A 22,478-nucleotide genomic window follows, 5' to 3' on the forward strand; every position below is an offset into this window, starting at 1 on the left:
GTCTGCTGACAAATATGCAGTTTTCCATAACTTCTGTTAATGATCCATCTTTGCAGACATTCTCTACAGCAGGATTTAAGGGAAATGATGGTTATTACATACAAAGATTCAGTTGGCTTACTGTTCTTCCTATGTGCTAAGTTAGTCTAATTAAATCCTAAGATCTCCATGGCAGACTTCTCAGCTACAACTAGGAATCCACTCCTGATTATTTCCAGTAGCAGTGACTGAATTCTGCCCTGTGAAAGAGTGGACATCTTTCACTTCCCAGTTGCAACAGTGTCTCCAAGCACTGATAAGACCAAAAATTCCTATAGGCTGTGTTCTACCTGTGTCTGATACAAACAACAAATGTATATTGTGTTTTCCTCTAAGTAATGGGCCCTATGAAAGGTAACAGCCTGGTCCTCCTGGCACTCATATGGCTTTCTAAATGGAGTAAGTTCTGGCCGTGGCTGTAAAACTATTTCCTGGTATGAAAAAGGCTCCAAGCGAACAAAAAATGCTGAGACATCTGAAAATACAGTGCAATGCTAGACAGGTTCCTGAAATAGTTCTGAGAACTAGTATTACCAAAAGCAGTATGGCCCTGTCAGTGCAGTTTTTCTCTGCAGGATGAATTATCCAGGGCTCTGTGCCTCACTAATGCAGTTGTATTGATCTTGAGACCTTGCTGGCCTGGGTATCCTTACACAGCACAATGCTGTGTGTATGTACTCTTAGTGCTCGTTCTCAAGAGAAGCAATTAAGGTGTCACTGAGTCTTAATTGTCTCCATAGAGGATGTTTTCTTTAAAGACCCATTTGTTTGAAAACCAAAGTAAAACATACTGCTTAAGCTTTATTTCCAACCCCCCACAGGGAAGTTTGCATTACTGTATATGCAATTTACCAATTATCGCACCATTTATTTTTAGAAGCAATTAGGAAGATATGTCAATGATGTAGAGAAATTCACCTGTGTCTAAAGGAAACCAATCTGACCGACAGCTCTCAGAACTGCTGGGTAGTGAACACGTGTGGTAAGAGCAGAAGAACCCTGGTCAGGGGCTGTGGTGCGAAGGGCTTGAAGCCCACGGCTGTGCCAGCCAGGAGCAGATCTGTGCACCAGGTGAGGGGCTGAGAACCCAACATCAGCCCTGTAAGTCAGGGAGCAGCCACCAAAGGCTAGTTCTTGTTCAGCCCAATACCAGGGAGCAGACGGAGCTCACAAGTGTCAATTTTAGGATGACATCATCTGAAAACCAAAATTATAATTAACTAACTAAAAAGTCCTCAGAAGCCCCAAATCTGCCCCACATTGTGAACCTTTCTGGCAACTGGGGTAATGACCAGGCAGCTGCTTCAGGGGAGCCCCCCTGACCACTCTGAGGGGAGGTACAGAAGAGGGCAATGAAGATGATTAGAGGACTGGAGCATCTCCCTTATGAGGAAAGGCTGAGGGAGCTGGGTCTGTTCAGCCTCAAGAAGAGATGACTGAGAGGGGACCTCATTAACATGTATAGATATTTAAAGGGGGGGGGGGGTGCCAAGAAGATGGAGCCAGGCTCTTCTTGGTGATGCCAAGCAATAGAGTCACAGAATGGCGTGGGTTGGAAGGGGACCTTGAAAATAATCTCATTCCAACCCTCCCGCCATGGGCAGGGACACGTTCCACCAGACCAGGGTGCTGAGAGCCCCAATCCAACCTGGCCTTGAACACTTCCAGGGATGGGGCAGCCACATCTTCTTTGGGCAACCTGTGCCAGAGCCTTACTACCCTCACAGTAAAGAATTTTTTCCTAATATTTGATCTAAACCTACTCTCTTTCAGTTTAAACCATTCCCCCTTGTCCTCTCACTCCATGCTCTTATAAATAGTCTTGCCTCATCTTTCCTGTAAGTTCCCTTCAGGTGCTGGAAGGCCACAACTAGGTCACTCCAAAGTCTTCTCTTTTCCAGGCTGAACAATCCTTTTCTCTCAGCTTCTCCTCAAGGGGTACTGGAAGGGTTCCCTTCAGGTACTGGAAGGCCACAATAAGTTCATCCTAAAGCTTTCTCTTTTCCAGGCTATCCCTCTCTCTCAGTCTTTCCTCTCAGTTCCCTTCAGGTACTGGAACACTGCAATTAGGTCACCCCCAAAGCCTTCTCTTTTCTGGGCTGAACAATCCCTTTCTCTCAACCTTTCCTGAAGTTCCCTTCAAGTACTGGAAGGCCACAGCTAGGTCACCTACCCCAAAGCCTTCTCTTTTCCAGGCTGAACAACCTCTTCCCTTCAGCACCTCAGAGAGGTGCTCCATCCCTCTGGATGGACAAGAGGCGGAAACTGACGCACGGGAATTCCACCTGAACATGGGGTGGAGTGACCGTGCACTGGAACAGACTGCCCAGAGAGGGTGTGGAGTCTCCCTCACTGGAGATATTCCAGAACCGTCTGGACTCAGTCCTGTGCCACGCTCTTGAGCGGGGGGTCAGTCGCACCACACGCCCCGGTGCGGTCCCATCCCGGGAGCGCCCACCCAACACCCCGCCCGGCCCCGCCCGGCTCATCCCGCCCCGCCCCGCGCGCGTTCCCGGATGGAAGCGGCGCCGCGTGACCGCTCCCTCCCGGAAGTGCGGCGGGAGCGGGAGCGGGGCCGTGCGGGAGCCGGGAGGTGCCGAGCGCGGGGCAGGGACGGGACGGGGCCAGCGGGAGCGGCGGGGAGCGGGCAGGGCAGCGATGCGGCTCCGCCGCCGCTCGGGCTCGCCGCCTTCGCCCCCCGCGGGGCGCCGGTGACCGTCACACCCTGCGCGCCCCGGCGGAATGAGCCCCGCCGCGACCCCGCCAGCGCCGCGATCCGGTACGTGCCGGGGACCCGTGCGGGTCCGTGTGTCTGTGGGGCTGGGAGTGGGGATGGAAAAGCCTTTGTTGTGCGCCCGGGTGCCCCTGCCCTGGGCAGCGGCCTGGCGGTGCTGCGGGGAGGGCAGGGCGGGAGCGGCCCTGCCCGGCGCTGGGGCGGGCGGTGCTCACAGGGATGGGATCCACTGCTCCAGCGATCCACTGCTCCAGCGATCCAGGATCCCTGCCCTGGGCTCCCGCAGGCCCTGGGATGAGCGCTTCCAGCCGCGGAGAGCCCAGCCAGGCAGCGCGTTGTGTTCCGCCTGTGCCCTCGTTATCCCCAGGCGCAGTTTGTTTTGGGAAGTTCGCGTCTCGTAGGGAAGTAAAAGAAGGAAGGGAAGTGGAGGGGGTTTTTCTCCCTTCGGGGCTGCGGAGAACTTTGAGGGAGGTTGTAGGGGCGAGTGAATAATGTGTAAAACAGCTCCTGGTTGATTCATCGGGGCTGCGCGCTCCATCTTAGACGTGGTCAGGAAGTGGAGTTGACTAAGCCTGGGTTTCACCTGATGATGTCGCCTGCTGAAATTCCCGGGAGTCCGGGGGAATTTGCATCACTTTGAGCCTCTTGAGAGCACAAGTAGGTGAGCAAGAACGTAAAGAATGGAAAACAGCAAAACAAAGGAGGCAACACAAGCGATATCGCTGAGTTCCTGGTTTTTTTGTTTGTTTGTTTGTTTTTTAACTGCAGGATATAAAACCAGTCCGTTTTAAAACGTAGCTTTGCTTTGTGGGTATATTCTTAACTTGTTTTCTAAAATGGTGTTAAGAGTTATAAAAATAGTGTTTAAACAAAAAGGATTGTTTCGAGCCTCCTGCCAAGACGAACAATCTGTGACAGTCAAGCTGGGTCATTCCTTATTCTTATCAGTTCTGCAGAATGCATTATTTTGATAGATATCCCATATGGTTACAGGAATTTTTACCACAGTGGTTGTGAGCTGAGCCATTTGTATGGCTGCCAAGGCATTTTGTTTTAACTGTTAAAAAAAAGCTTTGTTCCTTTTTCTGTTTTTACTAAAACCTTTATTTCTGGTAATAAATATCCCTCTTTAGAGGGACAGGTAGTACTCACTCTTACTTCTGAAAGTTTTACCTGGCTTCTCTCTCTCTGGGCCTTCTGGGATGTGAGGACAAATGTAAATGTTTGTGAAGGATTTCCAGTGTTTGTCTACTGCATGGTGTTTTCCCCCCACTCTGTAAGTGGATATTTACTCAGGAAAAGGAAAATAATTTTTAAACAATATGTCTTTTGTATATAAAGCTGCTAACATTATATAGGGTTTGGTACATCAGCAGAAACTGCTTTTAACTCTCTTCTGGAAACCTGAGATTTTATATATCCAGAAATATCCTTGGTGTTATATTGCCTTGAAACAGCTTTCTGCCAAACTTTTAACTTTGGTACTTTGCAGTCTGCTTTTAAACTGTCAGTGAAAATAAAGAATTACATTCTGTGCTTGCATAGGCAGTGCGAGCTACTTGTTGCTATTAAAAACTTGTATATACTATAGACAAATATAAAATGAATTTGAAAAGCCACCAGGTTTTTTTCTGGCCCTAATCACTGATTTCAACTGTCAGTGCATGCTCTTTACAATTTTCAGATGTTCAGTTGAAATCACATATTATAAAACTGTTTTTTTCCTCTTTTTTTCTATGTGTTATGTTTCTCTCTTTGTGCCTTTGAAAGCACGTAAACGTAAATATACAGGAGAGAAAATGAAACCAGTTGTCATTATCAACATAAGTTAGAGTGGAGAAGAAATAGCCGAGGACACCAATAGGTAGCATCGATCGACTTGCACATCGATCTCATTAACTTCTCTCTTCATTCATTCTTCCCAGGTTTTCTGTCTGCATTTGTCGTTTTTCCAGCCTTTCATATACAGTCTCTTCACGTCTCTACCTTATCTGTTCACGTTTTTCTCTTTACATCTCGTGCCCTTGTAGAAGTGATTCTAATCATAGTTAGAAACGTGTCCTGTTGAATTGGTTTCCAGGCTCAGGCATAGGCTTCTGTGTGTCTTGCATTGCAAAACTATCCCATCCTGTTTTGTTCTTTTTCCTTGTGTTTTCCTGTTGATGACAAGTGGATATTTTTGGTGTTCTTTTTCTCACAGTTTTTGTGACGGGTTCATATGCTCCTTATGGGCATTTCTGTCTCGTTGTAAAAAGCAGTTGACAACGTGCTGCCCTTTCTGCTTCCTGTGTATTTAGCAAAACATGGTTAAGACTAAGGAAGTGTAAATGAGGTTGTTACACTCTCTAGAAACAGTAACCAGATACTCGTTGTAGTAAAATCCTGAAGTCTTCAAAACACTATGCCCTGGATCAAAGCATGGACTGTGCATTTTGTTGTGTATATTCTGGGCCTTGCATTTTTAGGATAGAATAGGAGGCACTTGCCTCAGTGCTTGTCTAATGCCTGAGCCATCACATCAGAGACTGTGCTCTCCAAGAGGCTCTTGTACCTTTGGCTCTTGGCCCTGGCACAGGTTGCCCAGAGAAGCTGTGGATGCCCCATCCCTGGAATTGTTCAAGGCCGTGTTGGATGGGGCTTGGAGCAACGTGGTTTAGTGGAAGATGTCCCTGCTATGGCAGGGGGGTTGGAACAAGATGGTTTTTAAGGTACCTTCCAACCCAACCCATTCTATGATTCCACAATTCCCTTTCCCCTCTGCAAAATATGTGCATATTCACAAGAGACTTCTTCCTTCCTTTGAATCCTTGAGAAACTATCCAGTTTATGTCCTTAGCAAGCTTTGTTTCTGTTTCTACTTGTCCCACTGATACCAAAAGTTTTCCTATTGGAAGTAGGAAATCTCTCCTTCTGTTTGTGCTCAGTACTTAGAGGAGAATTGTTGCCACTCTGTGAGAAGTGGAGGTGTTTTAATAGTGGTAATTTAGATGTTGTAGTAGTTTTTAACTGAGAGAAAATGTACACTTGCCTTAGTTCAGTGGGTTTTTTTAGGTAGTGTGTATAAGTGTGTTGCAGAGTGTGTATTTCGCATAAATTCTTTTTTTCTTTCTGTAATGTTTTAGCTATTCAACTTGTGTGGTGGAATTTTGGCAGGAGTATATGTTGAATATTGGAAAGAGCTTAACCTGAAAAACCTCAACTCTCTTGGTTCCATTTTACCCAAGTTTAATAGCTTTCCAATGTGTTTTTTTGTAACCCGGTTTAAAATTATTCTTTGTCAGCTATAAAGGTTTTTTATGGAATCACTTTGCAAGCATGTATGTGTCTGTCAACGTTGTTGTGATCAGTGTTTGCATATAGCATTTGGGAAATGTAGTGGAAAGTGAGATACTCTTTCAGCTGGTTCAGAAACTCATTGGCATGGAATAATCCAAAGAGCTCACATGTCCAAATTCCCTAAATTAGATTACTTATCCTGTATACTGTCTTGTATCTCTCAGAAGCCATTTATCACTTGATTTATAATTTTTTTTGGTGAAAAATTTTACACTTGCCACTTTTAATTGGTTGCTTGTCTCTTTCTCTCTGTGGAAATCATCAAAAATAGGTGATATAAACCGAATGTAATATGTTGCTTTAGTGAAAAAAGCTAGTTTCCTTGTCAGGCTGCTTCTTCAGAGGTTAAAGATGGACTGAGTGATTTCAAAGTGGACATCACATAAAGTTCAGTGCTGGATGAATGGGGAGAAGTATTGGTGTTGAGTTCTCACCTCTGTAAAAGAGGCTGTTGTATGTACTTGTAACCTCTTTTTTTAAGCATTATAAATGTCTGTGTGCTTTCCCATGATTTCATTGCTAAATACAAGGAATGAAGCTGGTGGGTTGTGTGAGCACTTCCAAGATGGCAATTTACTTCTTGTGTGCCTGTGAAAGGTTTGGTTTGGTTTGGTTGGTTTTTTTTCTTGTTTTTGTTTTTTGAGACAATTGTTTTTAATGGAACAAACTTCAGATGTAAGCTTTTCTAGCTGACAAGGCATTATTGGAAGCTGCAGTTTGATTGTACTCACACTGTAGGATTGCTTTGGCACAGGCAGCTGCTGAGCCTGTAGTTGGTGGTACCTCAGCAGCTGAGTAGGGAACAGCCTGTGCCAGTTCATCCGCCTTCGTTCGCGTGACATTTGCTCTTTGCACTGTATTGTGACTTGACTCCTTAAGTAGTTCAAAGGTGAATTATCATTTGATGTGTAATTTGCCTGGCTGCTTTATAGAAAGGAAAAGCAATTGTGTGCCAGGGAGAATGCAACAGAGTAGCTCTTGGCGTAGGCAGTGCTGCTGCTGGTGGAGTAAATGTCTCCGGCAGTTGGGAAACTTCCAAAGTTCATGGGGTGGGAACCTCTTATTGTTGTGCAGTGGAAAGGATCACTGGGTGAAACTTGGGAGCCAAGCTTTCTCTCGGCCTCCTTCCTGGTTGTTCCTTTAATGTGTGTCCCCTCTCAAGAGCTCGCTTACCAGTTGGTCAAGTCTTTTGCAAAATCGATTCACAGGTAGAGTTATGAGCGCAGATGAAGGGAATGGGGGGAGCAATGACTTGCCCTTGATTTCCTTCAAACTATTTGTTTTCTTGTGTATTAAATGTTCAGCAAATTAATTAGACTTGGGTGACTAAAAGAGTTTGAGGTAGTTGCTTCAGCGGTTGCTTCCTGAACAACTGAAATGATGTGTAGGTGCACAACTCTGGCCCAAGGAAGAGCTGGCATTACTTTCTCCTATGGTGTCCTACTTTCTAGCTCTCTGTTCCATGTTGACTTTTTATTTGGAAAACTTCTTTTCACAAAAGTTTTAATTTTCCTGGCTTTCTTTAATGCATATTCGGTTTCTAATTGATGAATCTGTTTTTTCCATCAGCATGGCCCATAGCCTGTGAAGGACAGTTTCAATATGCAGAATTTAAGTTAAAAATCACTGGTTTAAAGTTGAAATAAAATCTAAATACATGTAATTTGTTGTTTTGAGAGCTTAATGTATTAACCTGATGATTCAGATTAGTTAGCTAATAATTTTTTTAAAATTCTTTAGAGGAGGCACATGTGTACTGCCTTCAGCATTGAACACAATAGGGCTCTGAATTAATCTGTAGACATTTCCTCAGCAGCAAAACCAGTACTCTTTGGTGGCAGCTTTTCTTAAATTTTAAAACAGATGGATTCCTTGTTGACCGAGATTGATTTCAGAGTTACTTGTTTGCTTATAAACAAAACTCTTGAAGATGAAACCAGAACTGTTTTGTAATCGATTTAGACAACGAGTGCTTAAAATAGTTTGTTTCAGCTTTGGGGATGCTGCAATATATAATGGAAATAATAAATTTTAGCTCCTTTTTGTCAGCATCAGATGTATGGGCACACTGATATTTATGTATCAAATGGAATAACTGTTCTTGTAACAGGACAAAATACAGTCATCTTAACTGATGTGTCTGTGCTGTGTGCAGAGTTAACTGCAGCAATTATTTGTGTTCATCTGAATTTGTACTTATTTTTAGGTGTTTTTCTCCTGCATTTGGAAAGTTCTTAGAGCCTTATGAACTCATTTAAAGACTTAAGTCGTACTACTTCAGTTCTGGAAATGTTATACTGGAAACCAAGTTGTCCAAAATCTTTAGCTGATTTGGGTAATTGTAGGTTAATGTAATCCATTGCTGTACTGACTGTCCAAGTGAGTGTGATCTCACTCTTGGGTCTGGGACTGTGCTTGGCATATGGTGGTTTCGGAGGAATAGAGTGTATGAAATGTACTTTCAATGTTTTTTTGATCTTTGCAGAACATGTTAAGGTAGATTTTTTTGGTTACTTAAGTGCATGACAGGAGAATAATATTTGTGTTGCAATATGGGGTCATATAGTTTATAAGAAACTGAAAATCCTTTTACTGAAGAAGTTTGCATAAATACACTTTTTGCAAGTTTTGCAAAATACACTGATCAGGTGGTTGATCTAGGGGAAAAAATACAGTAAACAGATATGGTACTCTTGAATGAATACTGTTACATCCCAAGAGAGGCTTCTGATTAGGGAAGTTCCTGTCTTGCTTATAGCAGAAGATGCTCTATCAGTAATGTTCTCCTAAAGTGGGTTGTAATCTTTAAGAAAAAAAAAAAAAAAGGCTGGGGGGAGGGAAGTAAAGCATGATACAAGTAGAAGCAGAAGAAAAGCTTCCATAGGCAGTAGGCCACTCAAAATTCATGTGTGGTAAACTTTATATCCAGAGTTAGTTGCTATGATTACTTATATTAATAAGATTATCAAACAAAATCAACCTTTTTTCTGTAGTCAGTGGTTTTGAATATTGTTTTACAGGCCAGGCATCATTTTTAATGATTTAAATAGCAGTTGTGTTTGGAAATGTGCCATCTCTTCCAACAACTGTGAGACTCCACTCACTGAGTGGTGAGAGGAAAGATATATGGCAGTAGCATCATCAAGTGTTAGTCTGGGTAAGTAATAAATTAGAGTGTCTGGGCCTTCACAGAGGTTTTCAGAGGCACTTGTAAAGACAGACTCGTCTCTTGATGTTGGCTGACTTCTTGATTTCCTGGTATTAAAGTGCATTTTTTCCTTCTGTTTGTTTTCCTGCTTTGGGAGAGCACTTTTCTGTGGCGGCACTGCAGGCACTGCACTGCATTTGACGAGGTGACCTCGTCGGGATGATTCACACCGGGGCTGTGTCGTCTGTGGATGGAGGCAAAGAGCATCTGCTTCTGGTCTGCCTTGTTTGGCAGCACTGAAGATGAAACCAAATCTGTTTACTTGCCACAGCCAGTGGAGGACTTTGCAAGCCCGACTGTGCTTCAGCAAAGCTGGGAGGGATATTTGGCTTGTTGAAGTGTAGCTGTCAGTGGGCGATTGCTGGGGGTGATACAGCCTGTGCAAGCACAGCTTCTGGTGACAGACACCCACGTGGTGGCTTGTATGTTGCCAGAAAGAGCCTCTTGAAAGCAGCTGAGGCAGCTCATGAAAAGAGAGTTTGGTGTGACAGAACTTTGCTGCTCTTTATCAAGCCCGTTGCTTCTGTCAGACTGAAATCTGCTTAACTGTGCCCAATAACCAGGCCACCCTGACAGCCTTGCACCAGCCTCTTTGCCTTATTGTACTTTCCAAACTTGGGGAATTTTCTTCTGTGTTGAGCAACTAAGACTGTGCCGTAAGTGGGAAAACTGACAGGGAACTGCAAAGGTTTGAAATTGCTTTAGTTGTGGAAAAAGGGATCTTAAACAGATTACATTTGAGTTGTTCTTAAATCCAAAAGTATAAGCAAAATGGTATCTGGATGTTTTTTAAACAGTAGAATGATAGAAATTGTGTATTTGTCTTTGAACTTCAGGAAACTAGTTTCTCTTGGACTGAATTTGGCAGCTGGGCTCAATCATTCTTATAAGTCACCTCCAACTCAAGATATTCTGTGATTCTATGAACTTTTAGGATTTTCTTCTTTACCTCTGTGGATGTAAACCTGTCTAGCTGCAGTCCAATACTGAGATGTCAAGTTTTGCTTGCCTTGATGGCTTTCAGAGATTCCAGCTTCATTTTCACCAAAGCAAGTGAGTGTGCAGCTTTACCTCTTGACCTACCAGTCTTTCCTAGGATGTGTCTAATCAACTGTTGTGAAAGAAATTTAATACCCAGTCCATTGAAATTAGTTCAGTTACAAGAGTATTTGGGTGAACTAGCACAAAATGCACTTCGGTCCTCTGACAGAAATGAGTTTGGGGTTTTTTTTCTCAATTTCCTAGCTTATGAGTTGTTTTTTGCACAAAGTCTGATCCTCAGGCATGGAACAGGCCTGAAACAAGCTGTAGCTCTCAACATTTCCAAGATGCAGCTGTGTGAACAAATGTGTCCACTGTTTGCCATGAGAGGTAACAGGGCAACAAATGAATGATCAACCCCCCTCTTGATAACATCTGTAAGTAGGAGCTTTTGGCTGCTGAAAGCAGTTGTACCACTTCAGTGGGAGCTTTGTAGGTGATACCAGTCTGTAGAGGTTAATGGGCAGAGCATTCTGCTGCTCTGAACAGCTTCTCTGCAGCAAATAAAAGCACCAGTCTCTGGAGAACATAGTCCAGTGCTTTTCACAACTCTTATGAATTTTAAACGAAAAGAGAAACAAAACAAAGCAAAACACCCCAAACTAGCTGTGAATCTGCTAGAGAAAGATGTTTGTTTGTTACAGTTGAAGTCAACTTTCTGCTGGCTAATTCAAGCTTCTGTTTCAAGTGCAAAGAATAAAGTCAAGATTAGCATTTTCGACTTGGTGAACTCTTGACTGTGTGTAACTGGAGCATTTAGGGAAAAAATGTCTTTATTTAATATACTTTCACATGTCACTGGTTTGTTGGAGTAAGAGTAATGGAGTGAAACTAAGGAGGGGAAAAGATCACTTTGGCTGTATACCAGGAACAAAAACCCAACAGCAATAGTTTATTAAAATAGAATAGTTTCCCAAGAGAAGTTGTGGTGGAAATACCCATCTTTTGGGTGCCATAAAACTAGACTGGGCAATGAAAATGAAAAATGCTGTAAGAAATAATCTTGCATTTCTTCTCCAGGGAAATGCATAGATGACTGCTGTAGGGAATGGTCTGGGATATCTGATACAGAGCACAATGGGTTTCCTATACTACAGAACAATAATGCAAGGCTAATGCTGAGGGATTTTTATCAATAAGCTTGGCTGATGTAAACTAGATGGTTACAGCTGAAGCTCTGCTGAGCCACTAGGATTTTCTCTCAGCTGAGGTAAAATTCAACTTTATTTTTCAAAGGCTTAGGATAGGAAAGAAAATTCAGAGAAAAGCCTGAAAGTTACATGTACTCAGCTTCACAGTTTTTACAGCTAATATCATCATCACCTTGCTAATTTTGAGCTGCTGACTTCAGTGTTATCAGTTACAGGTGGAGCCCCATCCTCCTGAAAAGTTGGGTGTTTCACATGTGCTGGGTTTTGCTTTGCTGGGGCTCTTCTGCTGGAACTACCATGAGGATTTGCTTTTGAATTCTGTAGTCTTAGTTGCAGCTATTTTAGGTTGTCTCTGACCCCAGCTGCCTGCCCTTCCCTGCTGGAGTTTGCTGTCCCCTGGGCAGGGGTGACGGGGTGTATATGTAGTTTCTCAGCTGTCACGATCCAGTCCAAGGTAGTATTTTTTCTCCCTGGAGAAGCGTGGAGAGGGTCAGGAATTGGCTTGTGGTGTGGGTGCTGATGTGTGTGTGTATGTGTGTCTCCTGGCTGGGCACAGGCTTCTAGCAGAGCTGGGGGATGGCAAAGCTGAGATTTTAACCGTGAAGCACATGGGAGTAGCCAGAGCTTATGATTTAAGCCCCACAGCTGGTTTGGGTTTGTGTAAACTTGGTTGCTGTTGTGCAGTTCCAGGGAAAACATATACTTAAATAAGCATTTTTTAATATTATGTTCTAAAAAAGCCTCAAACCCTTTTAACTGTTATAGGCTTCCTCTTCAGTAAGTGTCACAGGATCTTCCTGTGCACAGGCCAACTTCTCTTCCCTTCTCTGGCCCTGATAAAGAAACATTTTGTATGTTAGAAGTACTATAGGTAATGTAAAGTGTAGTTTATCCTTAACCTGTAGATTTTCTGACTTAGGGGGTGGATATGTGTGATTGCAGTTGTCTCAGTATCAGTAATTCTGTTCACTAAAATGATGCAGCAATAGATAGGTTTTTAATTTAATAAATACTAAACACTGTATTTAAATTTTCTTAAGTGTATCCTGAGTCTGTTTTCAGAGAAGCCAATGATGATACTGAACAAACTGGATAACTGCCTGAGCTTAATAGACCTTTCAAATGTCTGTTGTTGTGTTGTGGATCATCCATCAGGAAACTTAGTTTTTAGCAATTCTTTCAGAAAGATCAATTGTGAAGAGATGCAAATCCTGCTAATTAATAAACAACCTATCTTTCACAAACTTGGGTTTTTTTCTACTTACTAGTAGAAATCTTATGAATTTTTGTAAGCGTAACTGCTTTTAAGACAAATCCTTAAACAGGAAAAACACCCCAGTTTCTTCAGCTGGCTATTTTTTTAGTCTCTGAGATTCAATGAGAAAGATAACGTCTCCTCTGTGGATTTGAGCAGCATTCCAGCCACAGGAGTTTCGTGCCACTGGATAAGCATGACCCGGGTGAGAGTGGCTGTTACACAAATCCTTCTGTGACCAAGGAGAAAGGGACATGACTTTCCTCACTTTTAAATAGTTTGGCCTGCATAAGTTGATGCTACCTGGAACTGGTGAGCACAGTGGAACATTGCTGCAGATGGGGGAGTGATAAATGACTTTTACTTGGGCCTTAGAGTGCCTTTCACCTGAGAGGTAACTTTGGTCTGGTTGGTTTGTTTCTCCCATCTTTAACTTCAGAAATGTGTTCTTGCTCACCAAAGAATTGGTAAGATGGTGAACCTTAAAGCACTTAAATGTTTTTCCCAAGAATTTTCCTCCTCAATCATTTGAAAAACAAAACTAATTCCTTGAATGACAACTACTGATAGATAGTATTATATGTAACACATATTACTTATATAATACTACATAATACTTTATTCACTGGTGATCATTTAATGAGAGGAAATAAAATCAATATATCTGTAAGTAGAATGTGTTTATTTTGAATGGGTTATTGGAAGCTGGTTTTATTGAGTGAAAGGGTTATTCAGTTCAGATTTAAAAAAAGAAAACAAAATTAAAACTTTTTTCTGTACAATTAGACAAACTGTATTTGGGTTCTGAATCGTGTATTTACTGGGAATAAAAAGTTGGAGGAACAGGGTGTTATTTGCCAGTTAACCCTCAGAGGGTGATCTTTTATTTCAACCAGTGATGAACTATCAGTATTTCCAAATGGAGGGGTTGGTGCTGGTTTTGGCTGGGATAGAGTTAATTTGGTTGCTGGCTGGGGTTAAACCACGACAAGGGGGAAAAAAGTTAATTCACAACAGCATTGCATTTCTCGAAATGTTCAGCCCTGCTCAGGAGAAGACCATCACCATTCAAAGGGAATATGCAGTACACGTGGGTGGGATTTGCTGGTATGGCCCAGGAGGGAAACACTTTGATCCTGGAGGCTCAAGCCCTGGGAGGAACAGAAATTGGAGAGAAGAGCCTCAGCAGGGACTGATCAGCCAGTTCACAATGTGCTTTTCCTCTCGTTCCTGTGGGAACAGGACAGGGTCACTGATTTGCTTGGTGAACTGATCTGTGGGTTGGGTTCTGCCAGGCTGGATTTGACTTTCAGGGTGTGTTGGATACCCTGCAGAAGGCAGTTTGTTTTGCCATTCCTGCCAGTAATTTACTGACTGTAATCCTCATTGAAATACAAAGATAAACCCTTGCCATGGTCACTGCTTAACGTGCAGCACCTGCTCCTGTGCCCCTGTTACACTGTCAGTGCTCTGAAGGATCTCCTAGGAGCTGGTTAAACTGAGCTTCTGCTCCTAAGTGTGAGAGCTGGCCCAAGATCAAATAAGTTTATGAAGTGTTCTGTGGGTTTATTATTGGGGGAGTAGAGAATTCTTCTTTGTGTGTGTTCATATGTATGTGGTGCTTTCTTAATGAGCTAGTCGTTTTTGCAGTGAAAAAGTTGAGATAATTCCAATGCAAGATGTAAGAGACTGGGAATGTGTTCTTGTCTAGCTCTGAGAGGTTGAAAAGTAACTTTGTTTAGAATAATGTTGATAAATACTCAATGTCAGAGAGGGGAAACAAAATATTTTTGAAGTTCACGTTATTGATGTAGGAAGTAGGTTTGAATCTTAAGATCTCATCCTAAGTTAGGAAAATAGAATGCTAATACAGCTTTTAATGAAATTCCATGTAAATACATTTTATGGAAGGTAGCCCATGCTTTCTTTACACTGCATGTGCAGGTAATAAATTGGCAATAATCAACTTCAGATGGCTTGAAGTTAAACACAAATATTTGTTTGACTAGAAGAGCACTTCAGTTGAATCCGAAATAAAATGTACTTCGAGAATTCCTCTTTTTTTATGTTATGTGCCTACTTGCCCACTGTTCTGCAAGTAGTACTGAGCTCTGTGAAGGTCCTGATTTATCAGAGATTGGTGAGAGTTTATCAGAGAGTAGAGTGATTATCAGGTGAAGCCAATACCTTCCTTAAGAGACCAGTAGAAGAATTGTCAAGCCCATCATGTTTGGGGTCAGAGAGTACAGGTGAAGCAAAGTATCTTTGAGCTTTTCTTCTTTTTTTTTTTCTCTAAGACAGTAAACTCAAACTCTCAGAGAGTAAAATCAGCACTGACTGCTGCACCCCATTCAGTATGAGTATATCACTTCATTAAAAAAAACCCCAAACAAACAGCAAAGGTACTTGACACCCTTCAAAAATACATCTTGCTCTCCTTTTGAAAACCAGAAACTTGTTTTGCCCTCATCTGCTAAAACTTGTTTTGCTGTTCCCAGTGCAAGTTCCTCAGATGGCCAGAGATTCCTGCCTGGCAGAATGGCCACACTGACTGGTTTGCTGAGCCCTGTCCAGACAGGTATGACATTGCCTGAAAACTCTTGGAGCTATGGCCTGATAATGTCCTGTCACTTCTGGTGCTTTGTTCAGGATAGCCTGCGGAGAAATAAATGCAGGTTGTAGCATGAAAATTGTCCCTCTAAGTTGTTTCGTCCTGCACTGATTTAATTCCGCCCAGTCGCTCTCCAACTGGTTTTGTGAACTGCAGCTCTCTCTGTTCCCAGCCATTTGCCCTAATGGGCTGTGATGAGGGGTTGGTGCTTGAAAAACCTTTTTGTCAGAGCTGATGACAGTGGCTAATCAATGATTCATAAACAATTTCTTCAAAGTAGTATTTAGTCTTCTCCCCACGCAGAGCTCAGCAGAACAAAGGGTGGGTGTGTAGTTGCACCTCTGTCCTCACCTTCAGGCTTCCCATGCAGCGTCCACTTTGCCCTGGTGACCATCAGTGGCCAGAGTGGGTAAGACTTTTTAAAATTGTGCATCCAGGCATACTAAAAAATACAAACAGCTGCTCAGCACAGACTCCCAGGATAATATCAAGTATTTAAAGTTATCGCTTTCTCCCAGTTTTCACAATCGAAAAGTTTGATTTGCTTAGTAAATCCGTGTGAAAACAAGTGAGATGTAAATCTGCTTCTCAGAGACATATCAGGAGGTCATGAAAATCGGCTGCCTCATCCTAATGCTGTAATTGGAAGCTTTACAAAAAGCTGAAGCTATTTTGAAAGACCTGAAAAGTGTCCTTATGTAAAATCAGGCCTTCTTTCAGGACCTGAATGAATTAAAAGCACCAGGTGAAAGCGTCCTCTAAAGTATGGATGCCCTGGGTAGAGGTGGTACAGAGACAAGGCAGCAGATGGACCTGAAAATAATTGAAAATAACTACCTTTACTTAAATTCTTATTGAATCAAGCTGATTTAACTGTGAGACAGGAGGGGACAGGTAGCTACTGGAAGCTGGCATGAGGTCACTGAACACTTTCTTAAAGAGATCCTGTACAGCAGTTATTTTCAGGCTTTTTCAATTTAGAAACCCCTTCAGAGCAAATTTGTCTCAGATCTGCTGCTCCTTCATGGTTACAGGGAGCTGACTGGTCCAATGGACTGAAGAATTGAGGTACAGATGAGAGATGAGACAGTCCTGTGCATCTCCTGCAAATGACAGAATAAGGAATGGGCTGTATTTCTTCTTGGTTTTAGCTTTGAAGAATTGAAGAGCAGCAAATAGGTTCAGTAAAGCTGAGTTAAGCTGTTCTAACCCTTTCAGGATATGGTTCTGCGTAAAATCAATCGTGTGTGGGGAACAGCTTCAGTTGTTATCACTGACTAGGATGTGCTTCCTGAAATAATGGTAATGTAAGTGCTAATATTTGCATTATGAAAGAGAGATGTTCATGTGTATCCTTCTCAGGAATTTTACTCTGGATGGTTCTGTACAGAGAATCAAAGCCAGTTATAAACCTGTAAGCAAAATCTGTGTAAACACAACAATACATATGTTTCCTGCTTAAAATATGGGGCAAACAAGTTCTATTATATTAAATTTAGGGGTGCTGTTTGTTACTAGTTTTCATTTCTGACAAGTACTAATTAAGTACTAAGTATCGTTGTAAATAAATGCAAGTTTTATTTGCGAAAAAGTCATTTATGAGAGACAGCTGAACTGTAGTTATGATTAGTCTTCAGTGTCTCAGTGATCCATATCTTGCAGGAGACCTATTCAATATTTTGTTTTCATCCTGTCTTAGCAGATCTGTTAGTAGAGTGATTATATATCATCTGCTTCCTCATCTGGTAAAAATTGGGAATTAGCTTTGTCTTCAGGGTTTTATACTTTTGTGATTCAGATGCCCATGTCAGCAGGCCTTAATATGGAAGGGCTACTTCATACCACAACTGAGTGAGAAGCAGTACCAGAAAGGTGGGTGGGAAAACATCCACTGAGGATCATAGCCATTCACAAAGGAGAATTCTTCCGGTGGGAATAATAAACTCCTTTACCTCATGAGTGAGTTACATGTGGTCTTGCAGTGTCTTCTTACCAATGTTTGCATGAAACCTTGTTTCTAAGTGTTGCCCATCCCTGAAGGAAGAGTTCTAAGAGTTCCAACAGTACTGGTGATGTGCAATCAGGTCTTTTGAGTAGGGCAATTAATGCTGTTCTATCACAACTAAAAAGACGTTTATGGCAAATGTTGCGGGAAGATTGTTGCCCTAAGTGATAGCAGGGTATGTTTAAAGAAACTTTCTGTACTAAGAGAAAATGTTTTGTGGCAGAAATAATTGACTTTCATCTGGTTTGATCAGGGTTCATTTCACTTTTTAGCAACTTAATGGAGCGGCTTAAGTGAAAGGCTGTGCTTCTGGCAGGAACCTGTCTGCAGGTGAGAGCAAACCCTCCCTAGAGCAGAGTCAGCCCAGTAACCCAGAGCCACCCTCTGATGGGCCCACCTTCTCTCATTAGCCAGGTTCAAAGGCGAGTAGGCTGACTAATGATGTGTCTTTAGGTATTATGTGATGGATCTGGGCATGTGACTCAATTCCTGATGGGCAGGAGAAACTGTAGTACTCTATTAGGTGGTAATTCATAACAAAATTGCTTCATTTGCAGTTAGAAAGTTCTGGAGAGTTGGTGAGTTGACTTCAAACTGGTTTTAAGCTTTGTACTTCAATAGGGAACCATCACATGGTTGTGGTGTGGTGATTTTAGTTCTTGAGTAGAAGCTCTTGGAGTTAAAGATACAAGGCATCCATAAAAGACGTGTGGAGGAAATACTACTTTTAATGCAAGTTTAATTTCTTACCCTCCCTTTAGAAATCTCAGGGTTGTGTGAACATATTCTTCTCCCAGGTGGCTGGATGTTCTTCTAGGGCTGAATGATGCCTGTGTGGAACACTAAAGCTTTGGTACTAATAACTGAGTGTTCACAAGGCCCTGGTTATTCTGCAAATCAAAGGAGAAGATCCTAAAGAAAGCTGTAACATGACTGGAGTGGTCAAGGTGGTAATTTGCAAAGGGGATGTTGAAATATGGTCATTAGTGGTGTTGTGTGATGCATACATAGGTGGTTACTCTTGTAAAGCATTGCATGAGGGTTCAGCCTGCAGGTTTTGACCACCAAGAGTTGTTAAAAGTGTGACACCCAGCAGAGCCATTGTCCTCTTTTCAGGTTTAATTTTCAGATGCATCATTTAGTAAGCACAGTAATGTTGATTTCTGTATTTCCCACACTTTAAAAAGGGTGAACAAAATCTATTAATTACTTTTTTTAGGAGAATTACTGAAGTTTGGATTGCTGTCTTGATTCTATAAACCTGCAATAAGTGGCAATGTCAAGGGTTCCCACCCCACCTCCTCCTGGGGAGATGTCCAGTGGACCTGTGGCTGAAAGCTGGTGTTACACACAGGTAATCTACATAAATTCCAATGGCTTTATTTTCTAGTCGAAGTTATTGTTTAAAAAAAAAAATCTAAAGTTATTGAAATGTTGAAAGATTATAGCTGACAGTCTAACTAGCTCTCATAGTTAATGCTTGATATGTAAATTAAATTTTCTTAATAATTTCTACATCTTTTGTTCAGGTTAAAGTAGTAAAATTTTCCTACATGTGGACCATTAATAACTTCAGTTTTTGCCGAGAAGAAATGGGTGAAGTTCTAAAGAGTTCTACCTTTTCATCAGGGCCAAATGACAAAATGAAGTGGTAAGGTCTTTATTCTAGCAACTGCTTTCGGTTTTTTGGGAGGTTTTTTATTTACAAAAATATGAAGTTAAATTACAGATAAATTTTAAAACTTGGACATTTCTTGGAATTTTACTATATGTTTGAATTGGTTCTTATTTCAAAGTTTCAGCAGTCACAAGGGGAACATTTGTTTTGATAGCATGTATCATTGTGTCTTGTAGAAATATTTCTGAATTTATTGTGGATACCATTTAAAAATTACAATTTGTCCATTTTTTTCAGGTGCCTGAGAGTGAATCCAAAGGGATTAGATGATGAAAGCAAAGACTATCTGTCATTATATTTGCTTCTAGTCAGTTGTCCAAAAAGTGAAGTCAGAGCAAAATTCAAATTTTCCCTACTGAATGCTAAAAGAGAAGAAACAAAAGCAATGGGTAAGGGAATATGAATGTGTTGCATGTGGATTTGTAAGAACATCCTGGAGAACATCAGCAATGTAATTTTTTTCAGTTGAGAACAGAATTTAATACTGAGATAAACTTTAAAAATATCTTTTTAATATCCTTTTAGAAACTTAATTAAAAACTCCTGTTCATGTTTCGCACGTTTCTGATCACTGAGCTATGTTAATTTTATCCTGAGCAGTATAAATTACAGCACATTGCTAACTGCTGTCACTCCAGATTCTTGTCACCTACTTTTTCTAGCAGATTTTTCTTGCTTCCTGTTAGTAGAGGTGTATTTGCTTGTTTGTAGCTAAAGTTGGAAGTGTTTGATTTCCATAGTTAATTAGATAAACATGCATGGCTGTTTTTTTTTAGATACTCCTTTACAATGTTTTGGCCTGTTTCATCTGATTTACACTGGAATTGGTTTAAAAACATGAGCCATGTACCCAGGGAATTAGAAGACTTTGGAATAACTGGTGATTTGTTTTAATTGTTGCGTCAATATGAAAAATGTATGGAAGGGTCATATGGAAGCCCCACCTTCATTGGAAATGGTTTTTGGGAAAGCTGGAATTCTCGTGAAAATGTGTAATTTATTGCTGATATGCATTGAATTTGTGCTGCTGCAAGTCCAGTATATGAATAATCCCTTTTACTCCAGGATTTAAGAGATCTTGCAAGGTCTGTTCTGTTGCGAGTTCTGAATTTCTTCTAAAAAGTTCTGCAGTTCTTGTACCCAAAGTTGATGCTCTTTCTCCTTGTGTAACTAGGCCCATTTGTAATCTTTAAGTAAATCCACAGAATTGAGTGCAAATCTAAAAATTAAATTGTGGGATTTTTTGGAAGGGAAGTAGATGTTTGTGTTTCATGTATATGTTTCACTCTGCTTCATCTGTTTCACTGATGGAGATGGTTCCGTTCCCTGCAAGCCTCCAGATTCTGGAGCTCATGTGAGCAAAGATACACTTGTATACATTTGGTGAATCTTTTGGCTTGAGACAGTCTTCTAGTCCAGTAGTGGATTGGTGTTTGTGATAAAATGTGAAACTGCAGTGTGTGCATCAAAAAATATTTTGAGGTAATCATAGAATCACAGAATTGCTGAGGCTGCAGGTGACCTCTGGAGTCTGTCTACCCCAACCCCCCTGGTGAAAGCACGGTCAGCTAGGGCAGTTTTCTTGGGACCTGTCATGCTTTGGATATCTCCAAGGATATAGACTCCACACCTTATCTGGGCAGCTTGTTTTAGTGTTTAACTAGATGCTGCTGCTCCTTTTTTGCCTTAGGGGTTCACTGCAGGCTCTCATTCATTTGTTGTCTACCAGGACCCCAATCTCCAGTGACCTGTTTCTTCCTGATCAGTAGGTCTGAGCAGACACTGAGCACAGCATTGCTGACATTGGCCTGCCCTCTAATTCTGACTTAAAAGCTCTCAGCTGGTTCATTATCCATTGCAATGCTAAAAATCACAAGGTGTCAAAACCCCAAAATCCTGTGAGTAGGTGTGTCTTCAGTTTCTGCAATAGTAGCTGTGCTGTATTTGGCACCACAGGAAATGTAAATATCTTTTCACTTTGGGAAATTAGCAACAGAAATCTTTTTCCTTGGACTTTCCAGCCATTTGCCATCTGCTGGAGATGCCATGTTTTTATTTATACAGTGAAATTATGCCCCACTTCAGATGTCCTTTTTAAATTGATAATTCATGCACAGACTGCTGCCTTCAAGTGATGAAGCTGTGTGCAAAATAGAGAGCAAACTAACATTTTAACTTTATTAAAAGAAAAATACATTTATACTTTTATGCTGCTTTATTTTTGTGGGTTTTTATACTTAAAGTGCTACTGATGACTTAATTTGGGGGTTAACACTGGTTGTTGCTCATAAGAGTAAAATCTAAATCTGCAGATTAAAGAATTGGACTGAATCTAGAGAAGAAAGTTTTGAACCTTTTTGGAATGTGATTTTCTGATTTATTTTTTTTTCATTCAATTTAATGTGGTTGAAAGTTGGCCAGGATGTGAAAACACTAATCTAGAGGCCTAAAAATCTATACGATATTTTTTAAGATGTGGTTTTCTTCCTTGGTGTCCAGATTTAAACACGTGAACAGTGCTTTGTGTTTGCTGTGTCACCCTCAAAGCCCACACTGCACTTCAGTGAGTGCATTTCCCTCTGTGCTCTGCACAAGTGAGGGGTTGTAGTTGATATAGGGGTGTGATAAGGTGACAGGGACAGAGACACCACACCTCCTGCAGTGTCAGTTCCTGAGTGCTTCTTCACTGCATTCTGAAAATACAATCAAAACCTCTACACTGCATTTTTCTTGATATAATTCTAGTGAAAAACTGTTCTGAATATCATTTTTCCAGCTACTGGTGGTGAGGACAATGTATGATATGTATGTAGTACGTGGTCAGGTGTGTTCCAGTGATGCTACCAAGTTAATTAGTCCAGAGAAGTGTGACTTTCCTCATGGCTTTATTTTGGAGGTTGTAGAATGAATTGATATTTTAACAGATTGTGTCATGAAAAATACTTTCCTTTTAATACCAACTTCTGACTTAAACTTCTGAATTGCTCTCCAGAAGGCTAAAGCATCCCCCCCATCCAGCAAATCAGATGGTGATGCATTTCTTGCCCAGCTTTTTTGGAATGAAAGGAAAGGTCTGTCTTGGAGAATTCTTCATGAGATCCCTCCCCGCTTCCCCTCTGGTCTTATTTCAGAAGTATTCTTGCTCTCTTCATTTTGAATGATCTTTCTAAATATAATCCAGAATATGCTTTATTCTATATGTATTCTTAAAGCCTTTCCCAAACAACTTCTTTCCCGTGTTTTAGTTCTACATAAAAGTTTATAGTGCTCTTTCCTGTGGTTCAATCTGGGAAACAAGTGACACTTTACAGTAAACAAGCCATGCAAAATACCTGATCTTACTGAATTATATGTGTTTGCACTGAGATGACTGTGGAAACTGTTTTTTTGGGCTGTGAACATTAGAACTGGAAAATAAGA

At 41.4% G+C, this 22,478-nt stretch overlaps 1 protein-coding gene across 4 annotated transcripts in view; it reads left to right on the top strand.

The window, feature by feature from the left end:
* Window positions 1–2,596: 2,596 nt before the first annotated feature.
* Window positions 2,597–22,478, top strand: part of SPOPL (speckle type BTB/POZ protein like) — a 73,592-nt gene continuing 53,710 nt past the window's right edge. For 2 of the 4 annotated variants that reach the window (XR_010432032.1, XM_064661615.1), the window contains exons 1-4: window positions 2,599–2,818; window positions 18,600–18,734; window positions 18,910–19,031; window positions 19,296–19,447. Coding sequence is in view for 3 of the 4 variants with exons in the window: in XM_064661615.1 (XP_064517685.1) it covers window positions 18,657–18,734; window positions 18,910–19,031; window positions 19,296–19,447 (352 nt within the window). In the remaining variant the exon portion in view is untranslated. Of the gene's footprint in view, window positions 2,819–18,599; window positions 18,735–18,909; window positions 19,032–19,295; window positions 19,448–22,478 lie in introns of all 4 variants that reach the window. The other 2 variants (XM_064661616.1, XM_064661617.1) reach the window with 2 other exon arrangements.

This window comes from Pseudopipra pipra, chromosome 7, assembly GCF_036250125.1.
Source record: "Pseudopipra pipra isolate bDixPip1 chromosome 7, bDixPip1.hap1, whole genome shotgun sequence".
Lineage (NCBI taxonomy): Eukaryota > Metazoa > Chordata > Aves > Passeriformes > Pipridae > Pseudopipra > Pseudopipra pipra.